The sequence below is a fragment of the Miscanthus floridulus genome, chromosome 7 (assembly GCF_019320115.1).
Source record: "Miscanthus floridulus cultivar M001 chromosome 7, ASM1932011v1, whole genome shotgun sequence".
Lineage (NCBI taxonomy): Eukaryota > Viridiplantae > Streptophyta > Magnoliopsida > Poales > Poaceae > Miscanthus > Miscanthus floridulus.
Window position 1 is genome coordinate 42805077 of NC_089586.1, and position 22844 is coordinate 42827920.

Genomic DNA, 22844 nt, shown 5'->3' on the forward strand with positions numbered 1-22844 from the left:
GAAAGTGAACTTGGACTTAGGCAAAGTGATGATATGGCTGATCAACACCTCAAGTAAGACTTTAGAAGCAGTGTTGAAGACCTACAAAACATGCAAAAGTCCAAGACACAAGGTGGAACACACGAAGACCACGGAGAAACAAGATGAAAAATGCTGCATAGGGGAAGAATGATGGCAGCAGGAGGCGAGCGTTGGCATGGATGTGGGCCATGGCGTGGAGGCGGGCGGTCGCCTAGAGACGGGCATGTGCCGGTATGGAGGTGGCCGGGCGGCGGCATGGAGCCGGGCCGAGCACCACTCGTGGAGAAGGTGGTAAGCTAGTAGCCATGCGCGGCCATAGGTGAGGGATCCACTCGCTCTCCCGTGCCCCAGAGGTAGTTCGGCTTCCCATGCTCAAGCAACGACGGCGCTCGTGACGGCATGGAGCCAGCACCGCCTCCTTCGCCGACCATGCCCACCATGGAGAGGTGGTGGCGGGGAGAGGAGACAAAAGAGAGATGGATCGAAAGGTCTAGCCAGGCTGCGGTGTGGGTGGGAGCGGGGTGGGGGGGGGTCCGAAAAGTTTACTTCAAGGGTCCATACGAAACATATTATGGATGGATGAGTTGGACCACGGGTTGATTTTATAAAATCTAAAGGACCTTTTTGTAAAACATGCAAAGACATGTGTCATCACATATGTGAGCCACCGATGCTCCGATTGCTCTCTTTCGAGCATACGGGAGAAGGTTTTAATAACCGTGATGACAAAGTAGACCATATATAATAAGAAAGAATAAGTAGACTGATCGATTCAGTATGAATATGTGTACAAACGAACTTGTCTCATGGATAACATCACAAGTACGTTAACTTTTTTACATTGAAATATATAATAAAATATTTTCACACATATTTCACTTACATTGCGCATGAATTGCAAAGCATCCAAGAAGCAGCAGGGATAATAGCATGATGGCAGCCATTTGCTTGGTGTGCTTCTCCATGTTTGAAGGCAGTGCAATGCTTCGTGCCCTTGGGAGAATGTTCAGCTCGTCACAATATATATAGGGAAAAAACTTTACAAACAATGTATATAGCTAGAAGGTATTGAATTCAACAGAAACTGCAACTATGTAAGTTAATTTCATGCTAATTAGGTTATGAATTTCCAAATGATTTCTTAGTAGTGGTTAATTCCCTTCTATTTTTTAGGCAACGCAATCTAGCTAGCAGCATTTTTTTTCTAGTCATCCTTCTTCTTTAAATTACTACCAAATATACTCGTACGTTACAATGGATATAGAGAAAAGCATTACAAACAATATATAATTAGAATGATGTAAGTTTCATTCTAATTAGGTTACGATTTTCCAAATGATCTCTTAGTAGTGGTTAATTTTATTCTATTTCCCAGCCAAGGTTGCCTAGCTAGCAACATTTGGGTCTGCTTGGTTCTTTTGCCAAGTATGGATAGCGGAACAAGGCTAACCTAGCCAAGCCGAGCAAAGGTTAGGCAAGCTTCAGTGAAGCTGTTTGGTTGTTTTTCGAGAAAAGCAAGCTTGTTCCGTGCTTTTACAAGAGCAGCAAGAAACATACTCCCTCCGTCCCATATTAATTGTCATTTTTTTTTCGTGCCATAATTTTGACTAGATTTGTAGAAAATACGTGCAACATTTGTATATCTAAATAAATTTATTATAAAAATAAATTCAACGATTAATATTAATATTTTTATATAAAATTAGTCAAAGTTATTTATCGGGAAGTGAGAACGACAGTTATTTTGGGACGGAGGGAATATACTTTTGAGACACCTATTGCTACGTATGGAATGACAGTTTTCATGTCCATGATGCTGGTAGGTAGCTAGTTAGCTGAGGAAACTTGTTCAGTGTCGAAGCACATGCTCTCCCATCGATTCTAGGGCTATCCTTTGCCCAGGCCAGAGAGCCAATTTGGCTCGCATGGATTAGCAAGCCTTTTCTTGCTCAGACAAGCAAGCTCGCCCAGCAAAGCTACTTCTGAAGGTGCTACAAAACAAATATTCTTACCCAGTAGGTTGGACAAAGCATCCACGCAGGCCCAAAATCTTTGTAGTGATTTCCAGTTTTTTTGAATTATTTTCAAGTGTTCTAAGGAATGGTTCACCTACTTAGCTAGAAAGCAATGCATAAACTTAGGCTTGATTGACAACCGGCATTGTTAGATCTTTCATCTTCGTTCTCGTCACCCTGACTCACTACGCCATGGATAACGGCTACGCTGACTTCTTCGTTATAGTGCTTGGGCAAGTGTAAGGATCATGCGCTAGCTCAGTCCGTGGATCACTGCCACGCCCAAACCGGCTAGCATCACTATCGAAACCAGACCCAGGAGGGTAATCAGCAACAATAGGCTTCTCTATCACCACTGGTCCTGGACCCAACAATGGTCCTGTTTGGTACACTTTATCTGGAAAGCACTTCCCAGATAAGCTGCATAAATAGAGTAAAACCGGCGGTTAAAATAAGCTGGTCTGATCTAGCTTCTGCTTTTTAGTACAAATGGGAGCTGTAGGAATAAACGTGGTCAGAATAAGCTGCTGAAAAGCGTGGTGTTTGACTGTTGATTTCAGCTTATTTTGACCATAAACAGCTTATAAGCAGGCCCAGATAGAAAGATAGATCAAAGCTACACTCTGCAACGATAGGATGAGGGTCATTGCCGGTCTAAGCCTCTACCCGGCGGGGCACTGGAGCAGTGAGAGTATGATACTCGATGCTGGTACAATGTCTCCAACCCGGCAATGACCATCATTTCGTTTTTTTTTTGTGTGTTGAAATTAAACAAACTAATGACATCTGATCTGAAATTAGAGAATACGAGACAATAATGCTCATAGACAGACAAGTTGAAAGTAAACAAGTGGATATTATTCATATCTTACCTCACCTTGCTCTACGCTACCTTTAACTCATACGGTCATACCTTATCCAACATGAACCTGCTGTATTTGGTAATTACAAAGAGATCACATCGCTAATCCCCGTTCTTAGTCATCACAAGTTCCAGGTCAATATTACTGAAACTTTGAGTGCTCAGAACAAGGGCCTAAGCCATGGCTACACAAGCATATGCAACCCACAGCACCATCTTTTATTCTGATTCAAATTGGGAGTAAACTGGATACAATAGTTGGGTCCATCAGGTAGCACGTCTTTACAACACAACCTTTGGCTTGAGTAGCTAAACACCGAAAATTTGCTTGTCCACAAAGGGAAATGGTGACACTGCATTGGGGCGAAAGGTACCCTATCAACCGCCGCAGCAACCAGAGAACCTTTTCAGCTACATCTCTGCATCAAGTTGACTTCTCAAGCTTCCCGATGGTGTTTTGTCGTGCGTTCCGTAGAATGGTTTTGTCAGCAGTGATGAAGAAGCCAGCGATACAGGCTGTCAAACAAACCAGTAAAATTTCAGAATGTTTTCAATGGTTTGTTGGGGCTTCTGCGAGCTATGGCGTCTCCAGAAGCATGCTTCTAGTAAAAGCACACCACTATTTCTGGAGAAGCAAAAGCAACCTTTACTACTACAGATTACAGAAGCCTGGTAAACCTGATGCAAGTCTGGGTGTGGTTTTACAAGTAGGCTGTTTGTTTCTGCTGTTTGCTTTTGAGATGCAGAAGCACAAAACAAACAAGGTCTTAGTGTGCTACCAATAGCATATCAAAATATGGTACAACTGTTAACACTTCAGAAAATCAATAGTCCATGATGGTCACTTCATGTACCAAACTACCATTGGAACAGTGAATTTATTAATTTAAACTAGTCCACTCTGAAAACATGAAAGTTGCCTAACCTCATTGGGACATATATGGTCATCCAGACTCACTAGAACTTAAGAGGAATAAAACAAAAGAAAGAAGGGGGAAAAACCCAGGTTACATGCCGATCTGTACTTGTGCAAATACTTCACTTGAGCAGAATAATTTGAATACATTATAAAAGAAGCCCTATAAACCAATACCTCCAGAGTCCAGACAGACAGAACAAACAATCCAACTTATTTCATTTATTGTCGATGCTATGCTAAAGCTCTGATTTGCATTTTAATCATGCAGACTGGTGATGTGACTTCTGTGTCTTATGTGGCACATGATACAATCAGCAATCTGACAAGATATTTGAAGCTACTCACTTGAGAAAGAAAGTGAAACCACTTCACATCCAATGTTTTAAGTTAAAGTACTTAAGTTACATAGAAAAGAAGCCTATCCAAGGAGGGCTCAACCAACCAGAAAGATATCTCAGAAACCACAAAGGAGAACGGAATCAGCTCTTGGGCAAGATCTCGCTTAAACGTTTTCCGCCCCCAATGCAGCAGAGCCTAGCCTCATCTATAACTTTACAAGAGTTTCTAAGTACTGTGGGGGCATGACCCCCGGTACCCACAAGGCTCCACGTGGGCCGAGCCGCTAGGGGAGGCCTACCCACAAGACTATGCACGAGTCGCGCCACTGGTTGAGGCCCAGCTCGCAAGACAACGCCACGCGAAGTATGCCGCAGGATGACGTGCTTCACAAGGCAACGTGAAGATCCTCGGTGATCTACGAAATCTGCCCGGATATGATAGATATTGTACGATCTGTAACTTCCTATCTTGTAAACCGATCAGAATGGAAATAACCGATCTGTAACCCTACCCCCCAAGCTATATAAGGCGGGTAGGGACCCCCCTCGTTTTCATCTAAACACACGCAATACAATCCACAAAGGCACAGGACGTAGGTATTACGTCAAGCCGACGGCCCGAACCTGTCTAAACGTTGTCTCTCGCGTTCTGTGTCACCATCCGGTTTCCTCACACGCACCTCCACCGATTCATCTACTACCGTGGGCATACCCCTCGGTAGACTGCCGGCCAGATTTTGCTTTGACTTTTTTGGTACATAGATTTTGCTATGTATGTAGACATACATTACATCTAGATACATAGCAAAATTGGTGTAACTAAAAGGTCAAAACGACTTATAATTTGGAACGGAGGGAGTAATGTTTTTCGCACACCAGTGCACCAGAGCCTACTCGTTTCTTGGGAGCTGGAAAAGAGAGGAACACAGAATCTTCGAGCAACGGTCTACACCATCACATGCATTCTTTTCAAAATAGTGGTATTTCATCTGTCTTACTAGTCACACAAACGTGCCAGTAGTTCATCAACATAACTCCTATTCTTGTGTTCTCTCCTAACAACATCAGAGAAAGAAAGCTGTCCTACTTTTCTGATACGAGCATTGAAGAATCTCATTGATGTAAGCTGGAAGCCGGATGCTTTTCTTCTAATCAATAATGCCAAATTTCACTCATGCATGACACGTCATTTCTCAAGGTTTGGCATGCAATGCAAACCAAGTTTAAGTTCAAGTAACTTGTAAACCAAAATAGATCAGATTTCAATTATAGATAGCGAACTGAAAGGACACATTGCTAATAAGCTGAACAAACAAAAAAGGGCTCGTGGATCATAGAGCATGGGATCCTTATAACTAACAAACTCTAGGGATGTTTTTTAAAATAGGGGCCATGTAAGTATGAGAACATCTAAATAAAAGGGGCAGACCCAGTGCCGGAGGCTCCCACACGAGTGGGGTCTGGGGAAGGGAAAAACCGAGGCAAACCATAAATAGGGGGAAAGCATCTAACAACTGAGTTTACGAATTTCTTATCGTGAGAAGTTCAAAATCTGAACTGACAGGATACAGATTCAGACATCAAAGTGTCTTTCAGCATATCAAAGAAACAGGCACCATGTTCGATTTGGATATCTATGTACCTTCATATGGTTACATTATATCGTAAAGACAATGTAAGTATTAACCATAAAACAGGAGCTGTAACAAAGCGACTCACTAAAATGTCCACAGAATTCCATTACTTAGGCCCAATATTAAAGCTACCGTATAAACAAATTCAGCATTATGATTCAACTATATGACAATTGTCTTCAGCCAGCTACATTAGCTCAACAACTAGTTTTAAGTAGAACGGTACCTGCAGATATGATGAGTGCTTGTGCAGTGTAGTTGAGATTCGCCTTAGCCCAAGGAAGAACACGGCAGCCAACCAACTGCGCCAGGTAAAATTTTCATGTAGATCAGAACCATAAGCAGGAAACACACCATACTTAAACATAAGGGGAAAAGAATGCTATAGAAGGTAGCTAGTTTTTTTCAGCCATTAGAATTTCAATTTTCATACTACTACATAAATTATAAGGGGAGACATAACAGGTTGGTGGAATGAATCCTCAAAAAAGCAAGGATACCAAAAGCAAGGATACTACTAATAACAGTTAAACAATTACACACCGTGGGAACCGCCACCACAGTACCAGCTATTGCAGCGTTCTTTGCTCCCAGTAGTACAGCCTCTGTAACAGAAAAACTCTAGAAATTAACATCACAGCACACAAAACAAAACTGACAACCAGAACTCTGTCACTGATTCCGCGATGCCAATAACCCACTACCCCCCACCCAAACACACACACACTGCCACTGTGTTCATTCAACTGCAGGTCTGCTAAGATATCAGAAAGAAATTGAACAGTTTAATTCACAAGGAACTGCTGATCAAGAGACGTACCATGTGAGTGCAGATGTATATACTAATAATAATCACTGAAACACACCCGCTAACTTAAGACCGTCAAGACAAAGGGGAAGGAAAATGTAGCCCCGCGGGGGGAATGGAGATCGAAACCAGACCAAAAGCCCGTCTTTGGCTCCGCGACTATCCCAAAACTCTCAGAGTCAGACACCAATCACCCACCCACTCTAGATTTGCACGGCGCCCATTGCCAAAACCCCTTGCGCAAGTAGAACAAATCTAACTATCCCGAATTCGTGCCGATAATGGATCGGGGAATCAGATGGCACGCGGTGGGAAACGGGAATCGACGCGGGAGAGAGTTGGACGCATTCTACCTCTGACGGCGGCGTCGGACTCCTCCTCCTTGGGGGAACGAATCAGGAAGCTCCTGCCGGCCATGCTCTCTCTCGGGACTCTTCTAGCTTCCTCCACTGTTGGGGTTCTGGCCGTCTTTTCGTCGAGCGCAGGGGCTAGGGGATGACGGCGAGCGTGCGAGCGAGCGAGAGCTAGAAGAATTTGTTTCTCCTTGTGGGTGGTGGGCGAGTGGGAAGATCGGGCACGCATCGGAACGAACTTGCACGTGATTGATGAGGAACTAAACGACGGCACGGGCCCACTCAGCCTTAGCCGCCACTTTTTTTTTAATAGTGGCAAAAGGCAAAAAAGAATTCTCGGGCACAATATATAAAAGTTAACTAGTAGTATTTATACACTGTCTATGCCCTATGGATTGAACAACTCATAGGCTTATGAAAATGACAGAACTTAAAATTTGTGATAATTATAGTCTAACAGGATTTACCTCTAAATTTAAGTGATGCATTTTTAGCTTCCATTACAAGGTATTGAAAAGTATGTCATGCCATTTAATTTCTCTTATGTTACAAGTTATTATTATCATGAAAACACTTGTTGAATTTATCGTTGCGACTCTTTTCGCATAGTTTGATGTCTAAAACCTGCAGAGTTTTTTATTCCCCCCCCCCACCCCACCCCACCCCCACCAAAATCATAAACATGCTCTACACTTTTTTTTTGCGAAAATAGGCACATTTTACGTTGATACAAAGAGAGTGCCTCATTCTTATGTCATTTCTTCCACATTCGAAATCACTCGTTAAATTCAATCCTAATCTCATTAGAACGATGATGTTATTAAACCCCATTCCCCATTGGGATTAAATGACTATGATGCTATTGATTGTAGTTTTTTTTATAAAACACAACATATATTGAGATTAGAGCAACAATACAGATTCAGAGAATACAAACTCAATGACGACAACAACACCAATGGTGGCAAAGAGCTCGCGTGGTGGCCCAGTCAGCTAAGTGCCTACGAGACGCCGAGGCAGAAAGGCATTGCTACCATAAGCAGAGGTAACAATGATCATCCATCACCTTTAATAAAAGAATAAGATTGCCGAAGATGGTAAGTGGTGGTGCTTGATAGAGGTCGACAGAGATCTAGTGGAGGCGATCGAACTTGATGCCGACGAGGCTAAAGCTTGACTTGTACCTGGTGAGGGAGTGTACTTACTCGACAGAGACAATATGGGGGTGGCGGCGACTGGGTCTGAGGGCCTAGGACGGACGAACCGACAGCTCGAGTCGAGGCGTGGAGGAGGAATAGATTCGAGCGCTGGCTAGTGCATAACAATAGTAGTGGAGGAGAATTGAGAGAAAGTTCTGGCCAAATCCTCGATGCCGGCGGTAGTAGAGAATGGGTTCCCGCTCTTGCTTGCCGCCAATGGAGTCAGCGAAGGAAGAGGAGGGGGCCAGTGATGGCGGCGGCAAAAACCTGGGCTGGAGCTTGGAGAGGCGTTCTAGAAGGTGAGTTGGTGACTGCCACTGCCATAGATCACTATTGATTGGAGATGAGAATGGATCGAACATGCATGATCAAATTATATGTTAAAATTATTCTAAAAATATGAAAAAGGTAAATTGGAACGGCGTAAGCTCACAATGATCATGTATCAAGTTTCAAGAAGCAAAACTAAGCATGCCAGATATCTTTATGGGTGGCAAGTGGCGACAGTCTTAAACTTAGCCTAGACTACTTACCCTTTTATATTGCTTGCACAGTTCCACTTGGCAAGAGACGAAGATGCACTTGCCTTCTATATGAGTGGGACTATTATTAACATGCTTTTCATTGTGAACTTATTAAAAATCAGACCCAGGGTATGTTTAGCTGGACTTAAAGCTCCTAAAATGGCCGCAACTTTAACTCCTATGATGATAGAACGGCTCTAGTAAAGCTAAAGCAATATGTAAAAATGTTTAGCAAAACGGTAATGTTGTCGGTAAGATGTATAATCGTCCGGACGCCCACGTTGGTGGGCCTCGTCCGCCCGAATGGTCCAACACTATCAATCGCGCGGGCGCTCACGTTGCTCAAAAAATAAAATAAAAAAGATCTCCGCTCACTTTCCTCTCTAATCGCCGTTGTGACTGCACTCATTCTCAAATCGCCGCCGCGCCCGTACTCTGCCTCGCTGCTGCCGCCTTTCCCGCCGCTCGCTCCCTCCCACGACGTGCGCGCCTGCCCATGACGCTTGGCTCCCCATTCTCGGGCCGTGCTCCATCCTGCGCCGCGCCGTGCGCCACATCTCCTCCCCACCCACCCACACACTACCGTGTCCGTCCCCCACCCCGTCGCAGGCTCCGATGGGGTACGTGCCGTCGGCGGCGACGAGGGTGCTAGAGTAGCACATGGCGTTGCAGTGGCCTGGGAGACAGCGCTCCTCGTGGGGCCCCTCTGGGAGGGGGCCCTCCTTGGCCCCTGCTCGGCTAGGCCTCGTCCTTGCCACTCCAGAGCCTCCGCCAAGGCAGCCTCCATCCGCTCTCTATCCTCCTCGCCGATCTACCGCAGTTCACCACCAGGTAGGTCATGGTCGCGCAGCGATGCTATGTTTCAAGTGTTTTTTGGATGTTTTTCATACATGTTGGAAACCTATGTTTCAAGTGTTTCAGTTGTTTAAGATGTATGTTTCAATTGTTTCATGCGATGTTGCAAAAGTAGATCGGGATATTGCATATGTTGCAATGGTTGTACATGTATATTGCAAGCGTCTATCCCTAATCTCTCATCTGTTTTTTATACACATATGTTGCAAGTGTTTCAAACGCATGTCTTAAGTGTTTCATCTATCTTTTTTTTACGTTGCAAGTGTTGCATCTGGATGTTTTAAAAGTAGATCAGGATGTTGCACATGTTGCAATAGTGTTTCAACTATATGCCAAAATATTTCATCTATTTTAGACGTATGTTGCAAATATTTTATTTGGATGTTGCAAAAGTAGATCTTGTGTTTGAATGTTGTAGTTGGACCCCACCTACCACAACCACCTGCTTGTAGCTGCTGGCCCCACGTGCATAAGTGTGGGAGCGGAGGGGCGTGAGCGGCAGGCGCGGGAAACGATAGCGGGTGCAAATTGAGACGTGACCCCGCATGTGCGGGAAACGGAGCGGCGCGGGCCCCAAGTGAAGTGGGCGCAGACGTGTGGGCAGGCACAGTTCCGTTAGCAAAATAGCTTTAAGAGTATATCTAAGAGAGAAAAAAGCTTAAAAGCAGATATAAACTAAAAATTCTGCGTGCTCTTAGTTTAAAAAGAGCTGCGGCCTCTTATTGACTTCAAGGGCAAAGCTTTTTTAAAATCCCTAATAAAAACTTCCTACTCTATTGGGAAAATGTTTTATAAGGTTTCAACCATCGCCACAAAAGGTCATTATTACAAGGCATGCTTTAACGTGATTGTCACGTAGGTTAGCATTTGAAATTCATGTTTCGAACAATCCAACAGAGGATAATTTGTTTCACCAAATTTTTGTTTCCATCTCCAATCAATTTTATTGGGAAATTTAGTGTCTCTATAGTAAAATTTTGAAGAAATTTCAATGCCTATAATTCCTTTTTAAGTTTTTCAATAATAAAGTAGTGTTTCTAATTCGAAGTCCAAGAAAGGAAAAGACTTCATAGCAGAGGCATGGCCCACCTGTCAGCAGGCGGAACCCTCGCGCACAGCAGGCAGCAGCCGGGCGCGGGCGAATCTTCCCCCTTCCACACGGCTGGGGCTCACGCTGTCACGCAGTCACGCTCACGCGCCTCCTCCCCCACCCGCGCTGACTGCGCCCACGAATCCATCCTGCAACCTGCATCCACTCCTCCACCTCCGCGTTCATTCCTAGGGGCTAGGGTTCCTCCTCTGCCGCATCGCGGGGAACTCTGCGGGCGGAATTTGGTAGGCTAGCTAGTCTCCCGCCAGGAGGTCAATTTCCAGTCAGCGTCGCTTGGTTTTGTAGCCGACCGGTCGATTTGTATCCGGGGGTGGCTGGGTGACAGGGTAGGCTCGATTTAGCGTCCTTTTCGTGGGAATTTTTGGGTCTTAGGCGCGGATTACTGGTGTCTACTGTCTAGGGATCTGCTAGCTGCTAGCTGCTTGGGTTCGGCGGCGCGCGGAGGCTTAGATGCTTGGCTGACTAGTGTCAATGGCGGGATCTGTCGGCAATGGCAGGGCGGCGCTGCGGGCGTCCCCGAAGCGGTACAGCGGCACGGACCCGCCGTTGTCTCTGGCGGGGCCGACGTTGGCGGATCTGCAGAGAACGGCCGAGCTGGAGAAGGTTATTCATCGTCTCTGCTTACGTTTTGCAGCCCTGTCGGCTTACTTGCTTCGATTGTGATGATGTTCCTGTTGTTTTGCTGACAAACTTGGTTTCAGTTCTTGGTTGAGGCGGGCCTCTATGAGGGGAAAGAGGAGTCTGCGAAGCGGGAAGATGTGTTATCCGAGATTGGTCAGGTAATCCCTAGCTTCCTGTTTTATCCGCCGTTTATATGTTGTTTGTTTACCCTACCCAACAAGTTGACATCTGATACATGATCGAAGTTGGGGGTTGAACTTTATTAGAAGGAAACATGTGATATATACTACACCCTGTTTCGAAATTGCAAGTCATTTTAGTTTTATCCTAAGTCAAACTTCTTTACCTTTGACTAAGTTTATAAGAAAATGCACAAACATCTACATCCTCAAACGATATTCATTTAGATACAATACACCATTAAATATATTCTAATAGTGTTTTTTTTATATTGTAGATGTTAATATATATTTTTCTATACTTGGTTAAAGTTAAATTTGACTTAGAACAAATATAAACCGAATTACAATTTGAAATGGCGGTAGTACTTCCTAATTGAGCTTTGTATGGTGTGTACTGCCTTGTTGCATTTTGCTAAGTCAGTTTGGTGTACAAGTACTTGTATGTTTTTTGTTTCAGCATTTTTTAATAGGAAAGAATGTTGAATGGTTACCAACATATTTATCTGTCCATTGCTGGTATATTCTTTAGTACCTATATAGTTTTCTTTTCCATTGCTACTTTGCAGAAATAATAGACCTATTTTTTCTGTCTTTTTTTATTTCACAATCTATCTTTGCTTGAGCCTTGAAGTGTTGCATAATACATTAACGTGCACATATACTTTCTTTTGAATTTACAGATAGTCAAGGAATGGGTGAAGCAGTTGACTAGTAAGAAAGGATATGCTGAGCAATTGGTTGAACAAGCAAATGCAGTCCTTTTTACTTTTGGGTCTTACAGATTGGGGGTATCTGCTTCTTTGGTTCTTTTATCGTAATAACAACTTTTCTTGCCATTCAGTTGTTGAAACAGCACAACTCATTGTATCTATAGTCTTATTAACAGCATTCAAGTTCCACTTACTGAAGATAACCTAAATTTGTTAGTTTTCTTCAGGGTTCAGAACCTCAGACTTAGTTTTATGTTCTGCATAAGCAGAAGAGCTTGCAACTTAAGCACTACTTGTAGGTACTTTCAAGTTTGGTACTCCACTTTTCATTAAGTTTTACATACCGGCATGTGGCATTTAGCAATTACTGTGATTTGCCATAAAGATAAGAGTTGGTTAAAAGGAATCTGAAGGAACATTACTGTCGACTATTTTAGTACGGATTGTAATTTTGTACTGGAACAGACAGTGCTGGTCTTTGGTTGGCCTCTTGCTAGTTGATACAACAACAACAACAACAACAACAAGGCCTTTAAGTCCCAAACAAGTTAGGATAGGCTAGAGTTGAAATCCAGCAGAAGCAATCAAGGTTCAGGTACGTGAATAGCTGTTTTCCAAGCACTCCTATCTAAGGCTAAGTCTTTGGATATATTCTATCCTTTCAAGTCTTCTTTTATTGTCTCTACCCAAGTCAACTTCGGTCTTCCTCTGCCTCTCTTCACGTTACTATCCTGGCTTAGGATTCCACTACGCACCGGTGCCTCTGGAGATCCCCGTTGGACATGTCCAAATCATCTCAACCGGTGTTGGACAAGCTTTTCTTCAATTGGTGCTACCCCTAATCTATCACATATATCATCGTTCCGAACTTGATCTCTTCATGTATGACCGCAAATCCAATGCAACATACGCATTTCCACGACACTTATCTGTTGAACATGTCGTCTTTTCGTAGACCAACATTCTACACCATACAACATAGCAGACCCTAATCGCCGTTCTATAAAACTTGCTTTTTAGCTTCTGTGGTACCCTTTTGTCACATAGGACACTAGATGCTTGACGCCACTTCATCCACTCTGCTTTGATACTATGGCTAACATCTTCATCAATATCCCCGTCTCTCTGTAGCATTGATCCTAAATATCGAAAGGTATCCTTCCTAGGCACTACTTACCTTCCAAACTAATATTTTTCTCCTCCCGAGTAGTAGTGCCGAAGTCACATTTCATATACTCAATTTTAGTTCTACTGAGTCTAAAATCTTTGTACTCCAAAGTCTCCCGCCATAACTCCAGTTTCTGATTCACTCCTGTCCGGCTTTCATCAATTAGCACTACATCGTCCGCGAAAAGCATACACCAAGGGATGTCCCCTTGTATGTCCCTTGTTACCTCATCCATCACTAAGGAAAACAGATAAGGGCTCAAAGCTGACCTTTGATGTAGTCGTATCCTAATCGGAAAGTCATCCGTGTCTCCATCACTTGTTCGAACACTAGTCACAACATTGTTGTACATGTCCTTAATGAGCCCGACGTACTTCGTTGGGACTTTATGTTTGTCCAAAGCCCACCACATAACATTCCTTGGTATTTTATCATAAGTCTTCTCCAAGTCAATAAAAACCATGTGTAGGTCCTTCTTTTTCTCCCTATACCGCTCCATAACTTGTCTTATTAAGAAAATGGCTTCCATGGTTGATCTTCCGGCCATGAAACTAAATTGGTTCATAGAGACCCGTGTTATTGCTCTCAAGCGATGCTCGATAACTCTCTCCCATAGCTTCATAGTATGGCTCATCAACTTAATTCTCCGGTAATTAGTACAACTTTGAATATCCCCTTTATTCTTGTAGATCAGTACCAATATACTTCTCTTCCACTCGTCAGGCATCTTGTTCGATCGAAAAATATGGTTGAACAGCTTGGTTAGCCATACTATAGCTATGTCCCCGAGGCATCTCCACACCTCGATTGGGATGCCATCCGGTCCCATCGCCTTACCTTCTTTCATCCTTTTCAACTCCTCTCTGACCTCAGATTCTTGGATTCTCCGCACAAAGCGCCTATTGGTGTCATCAAAAGAGTCATCCAACTGAAAGGTTGGTCCGTATTTTCATCATTGAACAATTTTTCAAAATACTCTTGCCATCGATGTCGGATCTCATCCTCCTTCACCAAGAGATGCTCCATTTCATCCTTAATGCATTTAACTTGATTGAAGTCCCTTGTCTTTTTCTCACGAACCCTAGCCATCCTATAAATGTCCTTCTCTCCTTCCTTCGTACTCAAATGTTGGTAAAGATCCTCGTACGCTCTACCCTTTGCCACACTTACAGCTCGCTTTGCAGTCTTCTTTGTCACCTTGTACTTCTCTATGTTGTCCACACTCCTGTCATGGTATAAGCGTCTATAGCATTCTTTCTTCTCCTTAATAGCCCTTTGGACTTCCTCGTTCCACCACCAAGTATCTTTAGCCTCGCCTCCACTTCTTTTGGTTACCCCACACACCTCTGAGGCCACCTTTCGAATGTTGGTTGCCATCTTCTCCCACATGTTGTTTATGTCCTCTTCTTTCTTCCAAGAGCCCTCTTTGATAACCCTTTTTCTGAATACCTCTGACGTTTCCCTTTTCAGTTTCCACCACTTTGTTCTTTTAATCTTAGCTTGTTTATCCCTATGGGCACGTACCTGGAAACGAAAGTCTGCCACCAAAAGCTTATGTTGAGAAACAACACACTCCCCTGGTATCACCTTGCAACCAAAGCATGCTCATTTGTCCTTTCTTCCTGCGAGGACAAAGTCAATCTGGCTAGAGTGTTGTCCGCTACTGAAGGTCACTAGATGAGAATCTCTCTTTCTAAAGAAAGTGTTGGCTATCATCAGGTCAAAAGCTACTGCGAAGTCCAGAACTTCCTCCCCCTCCTGATTCCTACTACCATACCCAAAACCTCCATGAACTGCCTCGAAACCTACGCTTGTAGTACCTACATGTCCATTAAGATATTCTCCTATAAAAAACTTCTCACTACTAGGTACAACTCTAATAAGGCCATCTAAGTCTTCCTAGAACTGTCTCTTAGCACTCTCATCGAGGCCTACTTGGGGGACATACGCACTAATTACGTTCAAGACCATATCACCAACGATAAGCTTGACTAAGATAATCCTATCTCCTTGCCTTCTCACTCCCACCGCACCATTCTTGAGGCTCTTATCAGTCAAAACTCCTACTCCATTTCTATTCGCGACTGTTCCTGTGTATCAAAGCTTGAAACCTGTATTGTTCACCTCCTTCGCCTTCTGACCCTTCCATTTAGTCTCTTGAACGCATAATATATTTACACGCCTCCTAGTCGCGGTAGCAACTAATTCTCTTAACTTAACTGTAAGCGACCCTACATTCTAACTACCTAAACGGATCCTAGTTGGTTCGACTAGCTTCCTTACCCTTCGCATCCGTCGACTCAGATGTGAAGACCCTTGCTCATTTTTCACTACACCCGGGCGCCGATGTAGCGCGCCACTAAGGAAGCGACGACCCGATCCTTGCTCACTTAACACCATGCCCAGATCACGACACGGCGCGTCACCAAGGGGGTGCCGACCCGGCCCTTGCCCATTTAACACCATACCCGGGTTCAGATATGGCGCGTCGCTAAGAGGGTTACGCCCCAACGGTTTTCTTTTGGGTTTCATCTCCATTAGAATGGCTAGATTTAACGTTGGCTCGCCACGCCTATCACAACCCTCCTCCTTTATCAGGGCTTGGGACCTGCTATGTTGAGACAACATAGGTGGGCCTCTTGCTAGTTGATAACTTAAAAAAAAGTGACAGATTGCATTTCTTGTTTTGACAAGATCAATAGAGTTTATGGGGTTTATAGTTTTATTTCTTCATTCAAATAACATTCATTGTTGTATTTAAGAGCAATGGTATTACCAGATGTTCTGAGAGTGGTTTCAACCTATTGTGTGTAACTCAGATGAAGAGCACCAACACATTCTTGTTACTTGAATACTGCAAAACTATGAGAGCTTGCATATCTGTTTATAAGCAGTAACTTGCAGGACAAGGGGTTCTAGGTTGTAGATGCTTATTTTACAGCTATTGTGTAACCAGTTCGCTGCTGCATCTTGCAAATTAACTTCAGTGTTATAAAGTCATCTGATTGATCACGATTAATAGCAATTAGTCATCCTAGACTCCTAGTTGGTATCTTGGACTCGACTAGGGGCTACGACTCGATTAGGCTGATTAGTTTTCTGGTCGTCCAGTTCATTGTCGACTAGTCACGATTAGTCAGATGACTAGGGGTTGGAAGACCAGAAAAAGAATGGAATTGCTGGGCAGTTGAGGACATGGGCTACATCTGGGATAGCTTAGGGCACTTGACCTCATGTTTTCCAGCCCAATTTGCAACCCTACTTGCAGCCACCACGCTAGAGTTATCTTCATGCTTGATTTGTACTCTAGAACATATAATATATTAGTATATGTTTGGTATATTAGTCCTGATATATAGGACGACCAGGACCGACCAGGGTTGACTAGTCGCCCTGGTTGATGACTAATCGCGAGTAATCGTCTGGTGGGTCCCATCCCATGGTGACTAGGATTGGTCAGACTTCTTGATATCATTTAACTTAGCGGAAATTTTATGTAAAGGCAACAAAAAAACATCCCTAGGTTATGTGTCCCATCTTGATTTTGTGAGGTGCTGAGACAGTATGCTATCCTTTTGCATTAAATACTTTTAGTCGATAAATTTTGTCTTATAACCTTGTTAGGTTCATGGACCTGAAGCTGATATTGATACCCTTTGTGTTGGACCTTCATATGTCAACCGAGAGGTGAATTCACATGTGCTATTGCCTATTGGTTGTATGGATTCCATAAGGATATATGATGGATGTTAACAATAATATTCTGCAGGGGGATTTCTTTGTCACACTGCATGGCATATTAGCAGAGAAGGAAGAAGTTACTGAGTTGCAACCTGTACCTGATGCTCACGTACCTGTATTGAAATTTAAGTTCCGTGGGATATCAATTGACCTTCTGTATGCTAGCCTCTCTCTTTCAGTGATACCAGCGGTAAGTCATTCCATTGAATACTTCTATGTCTTGATGTGTCCTTGTTCGGCTACACTCGTTAAAGAAAATTTTCCTGCATAAGGAGTGTACCTTTTGCACGAGATAGTGTTTTAGCCACTTAAGTTATCTTATATGGGTTCCTGCTTTTCAAAGGTGGAAGTTGTGATAGATTTTGGGCTTTTTATTAAAATCTGTTTCCTTAAAATGTATATCACCTGAACCTGTTTCCTTAACTTAATGTCATCTTTTGTTAATCTTAACCTTTTAAGATGACAGGAGGGACAAAACATATACCTTAAACTGTTTATTTTGCCTTCTTGAAGTCGTTTTCCCCATTTTTGTAAATATGGGAGATTTTGATTCAACTTAACATGAGATCTCTCTCTGAAGAACATACATGCATGCAGAATGCTGTTGAACAGATGTATTGTTTATTTGTTTTCTTGTACTGCTTCAGGATTTTGATATCTCTCAAGGATCTGTGCTTTGTGATGTTGATGAAGCAACCGTTCGAAGTCTTAATGGATGCAGAGTGGTGGATCAGATTCTTCGGCTTGTTCCAAATGTTGAGGTTATATGAAACATCCCCCTCAACTTTATCCTGTATGGTATGGTCCCACTGTGTTAGTATACCAAACTTTGTGCTTTGCAGAATTTCCGGACAACACTCAGATGCTTGAAGTACTGGGCAAAGAGAAGGGGTGTTTATTCTAATGTAAGCCTGAGTTTATCATCAATTATTTGCACAGTTTATTTTGTAGTTGGACTGAATGAATGAAGACTAACAAAAATAAGTTTGTCCTCGCAAATGAACTGTAATGATGTTATAGTATTTTCCTTGTCAGATTACTGGTTTCCTTGGGGGTGTCAACTGGGCTCTGCTGGTTGCCCGTGTCTGCCAACTCTATCCTAATGCTGTGCCAAGTATGCTGGTTTCTAGGTTCTTCAGAGTTTTTACCCAGTGGCAATGGCCGAATCCAGTGATGCTATGTGCAATTGAGAATAATGATCTTGGTTTTTCTATATGGGATCCACGCAAAAATCCGCGTGATAGAAACCATCTCATGCCCATCATCACTCCAGCCTACCCATGCATGAACTCTAGCTACAATGTTTCAAGCAGCACACTGAGGGTTATAATGGAGCAATTTCAATTTGGCAACAAAATTTGTCAGGTATGCATTGATTTGTACCTGTAAATTTACGGCTGATAGCTAATGTTCCTGGTATGGTCTCACTGCCTATCTTTTATGCAGGAAATTGAACTTAATAAGGCCAATTGGAATGCTTTATTTGAGCCTTTCCATTTTTTTGAGGCGTACAAAAAGTTTCTAGTGGTTGACATAGTTGCAGAGGATGATGATGATCTTCGTCTTTGGAAGGGATGGATCGAGTCTCGTTTGAGACAACTTACTTTAAAGGTACCTTTTGAGTTTCTTAATTTTGTGCACCGTGACTTCAACTGTTGTTATTTTTCTTGGTTAGACATATGGAGTCTACATAGAAGCATGGTTGTATTGTATTTACTGAAAAATATAATTTCCTTATGCTATTTGTCTTCTAAAATGCAGATTGATCGGGATACTAAAGGAATTTTGCAGTGCCATCCGTACCCATGTGAGTATTCAGATCCCACAATAGAGTGTGCACATTGTGCCTTCTACATGGGCTTATCAAGGAAAGAGGGGTCGAAAAAACGTGGTCAACAGTTTGATATCCGTGGGACAGTAGATGAATTTATGCGTGAAATTGGCATGTATTCATTGTGGAAGCCTGGGATGGATCTGGCTGTCACCCATGTCCATAGGGAGCAGGTCCCATCTTATGTATTTGAGCAAGGATACAAGAAACCCTGCCCTACAATGCATGCAAACCAACAAGAGCAGTCTGATGGAGATGGCACATTGAGCTTGAGCCCTTATCTGGAGAGTCAGCCTAAGAGAAAGTACGATTCCGATGGAGATGGCCATGTGGAACCTTGCAAATCTGTAAAAAGGGCTTCAGTAAGCCCACCTGGTGTGGGAACCCCACCTCATCATGGAAATAGTGTCAGTAACGTCGTTTGTGACAGTCCAGTCAAATTCGTTTCAAGTGTCCTTTGCAGTGGAGCTCAGACTTCTCCATCGCATGATGATACAAATTTAGAACAAGCACAATTAACTACTTCACCATATGGATCTGAGGATACCTCAGCATCAGGCACAAGCTGTGCAGCAGTGGGAGCAGTTGTTTTGGCTGATGAATCCAGCAAGCTCGGTAACTTGACATCAGATCTTGAAGTTGATACAATTCAGATAATGCCACTGCACATAACTTTAGAATGCGTGGCTCAAAAGGGTGAAACAAAGCTTGAAGGAATCAGAAGCTTGGCAAGCAGGAATTGTGCAGAGTTTGTAGAGAGTTCAGTTCTTGCTGAGAAGGCAGACTTAGACATAGGTGGGGATGAAGTGAACTGAAATGTCATTGCAGATGAGGTTTTGCTTCCTATACTTTCTCCCTGTCAAATTAAGATTCTAGTTTGATATGATCCGAACTCTATGCCTGTCTTGCTAATTTTCATTGATTAACTGTTTGGATCCACAAAAGTCGATGAAGCATGTGACTAAGTGGTTTCTAAAGGTGATTGCAGGTGTGAAGTTGCATAGCACTCGAGAGGCCGGAAATCGGAGTTGAGGCATGTCTAGTATCAGAATCCTTCATTCATTTCTTAAAGCATAAAAAATGCTCTATTATGTTTATGTTGTGCTTTTCGGTCTTTATTTCTTTTGATAGGACTTAATCACATGCCATCAACTGCTTGCTGCTGGATGGAAATCGAATTTCATGCCTGTGGAAGCTCGTGAAGATTGCTTGTAAATCATGGAGACAATCATCCGCCACAAGGAACCAAGCTGCTAGTTTAGGCATGGTTAGAGAGTCGTGCTTAAACTTTGCGGGGCCTCACAGTATGCAGAAAGAAAAGTTATACGAGTCTAGGGCTCTAGGCTAATATAGTCTAGTTATTGTCAATGGGTTATGCATGCACAAATCATGTGTGTTTTGTATTCCAGATAGGCAGATATCTATAAATTCGAAGTAGTGCATCAAATTTTGACCTAATTATTTTCGCTGCTGTATCATGCTGTGATGTTTGATGGAGTTCTTCACAAACCACAACCATGTCAAATGTCATTGTGCTGCGCATTCATTGGTTGGAGATTGGAGTCATGAAAAACACGCCTTTTGCGAACACTAGACAACAGGACAAGTGGACAACCAATCGACCACGCCGCATGCGTGTACGAATACTTACACTACCACGAGCAAGCTACACCAAGACATCTATAGCCAGCGCCAATCAGTCACTGGTACCTGATGACACGTGCAATGCGGTGGGTCATGTTATGCGCCGACCGAGGTGGCATCCAGTCGCGCCCCGACCAGCACTAAATGTCTGACCAGCGTCAATTTCCCCCTAGGCTTGGCACCTACACCGCCTGTATATATGACCATCGCCAAGTTATTGGATCAGCACATCAAGGAGGAGGCCCGCAAGGGCTGACACGGTCGACCAACGTGGAGATCAAGGCAAAACAAGATGAGCGTATATGGACGATAGCTAGGATCAATCTGCTGTAATAAACTAGAAATACAATCTGTTAGCCCGATCGCCCTCTATGTAATCCTACCTCTCCAACCTATATAAAGGAGGGTAGAGACCTCGGGCATGGAATCCATCTTCTGCCGTTCCAATCTACCTCATAGCTAGGAGCAATAGCCCCTATAATTGAATATACGAATACAAGAACAACAGCACCACTGGAGTAGGGATTAGTGCGCACCACGTCTCGAACCAGTATAGATTCTTGTGTCTCGTGTACTACCATCTGGATCCGTCTACGCGATCACGTTGCTAGGTATTTTCGGAGCTAAATAATCCGACAATAATATTCTCTTTTAGAATAAGATTTGGCACAAGGATATGTTCTAACCAAGGTGATTGTATTCATGTGTCATCTCTTTTAAGCACTATGTTCCCTTTTGTTCAAATTTTTATATGTTATAGATCTGATCAACATAGGATTAATACCATGTTAAACATTTATTTCATTTATAGTTCTTTTGTATTGAAGATTATGTATCTTTATTGTTAAGCACAACCATAAGTCTGAATTATTTTAATGTAACCTGATGAAGTATAGAACAAGCTTATTGTTTTGAAGTTATGAATAAAGATTATGCACATAGAAGTAAGCTCTCATTAGCAAAGCTTAAGTTACCAATAAAAAAGTTTCATTAAGTGATTTCGGGAGCAAAACAAAGATCATAACTCTTATAATCATGTCGGTAAGGATCAGGGGGAGCAATTCTTCTATTCAATTACATTAAGATTGACAGACATTGGTTAAAAATATATTAAGATTAAGCTAATAAGAAATGTGCATAGAAAAGACTAAGATAACCTATACTTAAAGTAACCTCATGAAGTGGATTAATATATACTTTGAAATGTGACATGGTTGTTTTGTTCACATTTCAAGGAGGAGAATTGTAGTTTTTAAAATTAACCCACTTCATTAAGCGATCTTTTAAGTTTAATGTGATGGAACGACAAAGTTAAGTCATAAGTTAATGATAATAAGTTAATCTCTTTTAACATCCGTCTATTTTTAAGACAATAAGATTTTTTTTATGGAGTCAAGATAGTGGGCTATTGTGGGTCCACATAACCTAATGTGACTCTTAAGGGATATGATAAGATGCTCTCCATAATGAAATAAGAAGGTCATTAGTGGCTCTTATTTGCTTAGTGGCTCTTATTTGCTATTGATTTATTGATCACAATAAGATAAGCAGATGTATAATGTTAAGTGTCGGGGTTATAACCTTAGGGTATCTCAAGGCACCAATTAGATAGCAGGCTACGTGGCCCGCAACGCATCAGCAAGGAGAGGCCCAAGCGACCGAGGCCCAGCAAATGACGAGCATCACATGTCATGAACTAAGGCCAGGGTTGGTCGCGACCCAATCTCCAGCCCTGGTCACGCGGCATTCACAAAGCACATGACCTCTCCCCATTACGACCCTCGGAAGGGATGGGGAGAGGTCGCGTTCGGCCAAGTGCTCCTGCTCTGACAAAAGTGAGCACGCTGCACTGACCCCACAAGGACCGAGGCGATAGCAATCACCTTAGCCCGGTCAGACACCAACCCTGTGCCACGCCGCACGAACAAGACAACGCCGCCTCAAAGCGGTGATAACAGGTACGAAGACCACCGACCAGATATAGCCCAGTGGTACGGATATATGGTCCCACCCACTGTGGGATGGGATCCACGATGGGGACCTTGACTTAAAGGCCACACGGACCAATGAAAGCCATGACCCCAATGATCAGGATCATGGCCTTCAGCTCCTCAAAGACGACTAGGCGATTGATGACCCGAGGGCGGCTACCAACTCATGTACCACGCCCAAGGGAACCAGGACCCGAGGACAAAGACAACGGTGGAGATCATGTCGCATAGGATGGCTGGCGAACTACCACCGTGCCTATAGTGCTATCACGATCGGCATAGTAGGCACAAGACGGTGACGACAGCGATGCCTGGAT

General features: G+C 43.1%; 2 protein-coding genes across 5 annotated transcripts; one reads left to right on the forward strand and one right to left on the reverse strand.

Annotated features, from left to right (window-relative positions):
* Window positions 1-2854: 2854 nt before the first annotated feature.
* On the reverse strand, window positions 2855-7184 carry LOC136463109 (uncharacterized). The gene is made up of 4 exons (XM_066462144.1): window positions 6951-7184; window positions 6333-6394; window positions 6016-6091; window positions 2855-3414 (listed from the first exon to the last, which is right to left on the reverse strand). Exons 1-4 carry the CDS (start codon window positions 7177-7179, stop codon window positions 3323-3325), a joined length of 459 nt encoding a protein of 152 aa, XP_066318241.1. The 5' UTR covers window positions 7180-7184; the 3' UTR covers window positions 2855-3322.
* Window positions 7185-10700: 3516 nt separating this feature from the next.
* LOC136466928 (nuclear poly(A) polymerase 4-like) lies at window positions 10701-20350 on the forward strand. Of its 4 annotated transcripts, none has more exons than XM_066465457.1 (12): window positions 10701-11242; window positions 11341-11418; window positions 12123-12230; window positions 16945-17007; window positions 17090-17251; window positions 17709-17822; window positions 17904-17966; window positions 18082-18426; window positions 18508-18672; window positions 18823-19725; window positions 19871-19925; window positions 20024-20350. In XM_066465457.1, exons 1-10 carry the CDS (start codon window positions 11111-11113, stop codon window positions 19705-19707), a joined length of 2115 nt encoding a protein of 704 aa, XP_066321554.1. In that variant the 5' UTR covers window positions 10701-11110; the 3' UTR covers window positions 19708-19725; window positions 19871-19925; window positions 20024-20350. The 4 variants fall into 4 exon arrangements, with proteins under 4 accessions (XP_066321554.1, XP_066321555.1, XP_066321553.1 ...); XM_066465458.1 differs by having other exon boundaries at window positions 19881-19925; XM_066465456.1 differs by having other exon boundaries at window positions 18823-19925.
* The last annotated feature ends 2494 nt before the right edge of the window (window positions 20351-22844 follow it).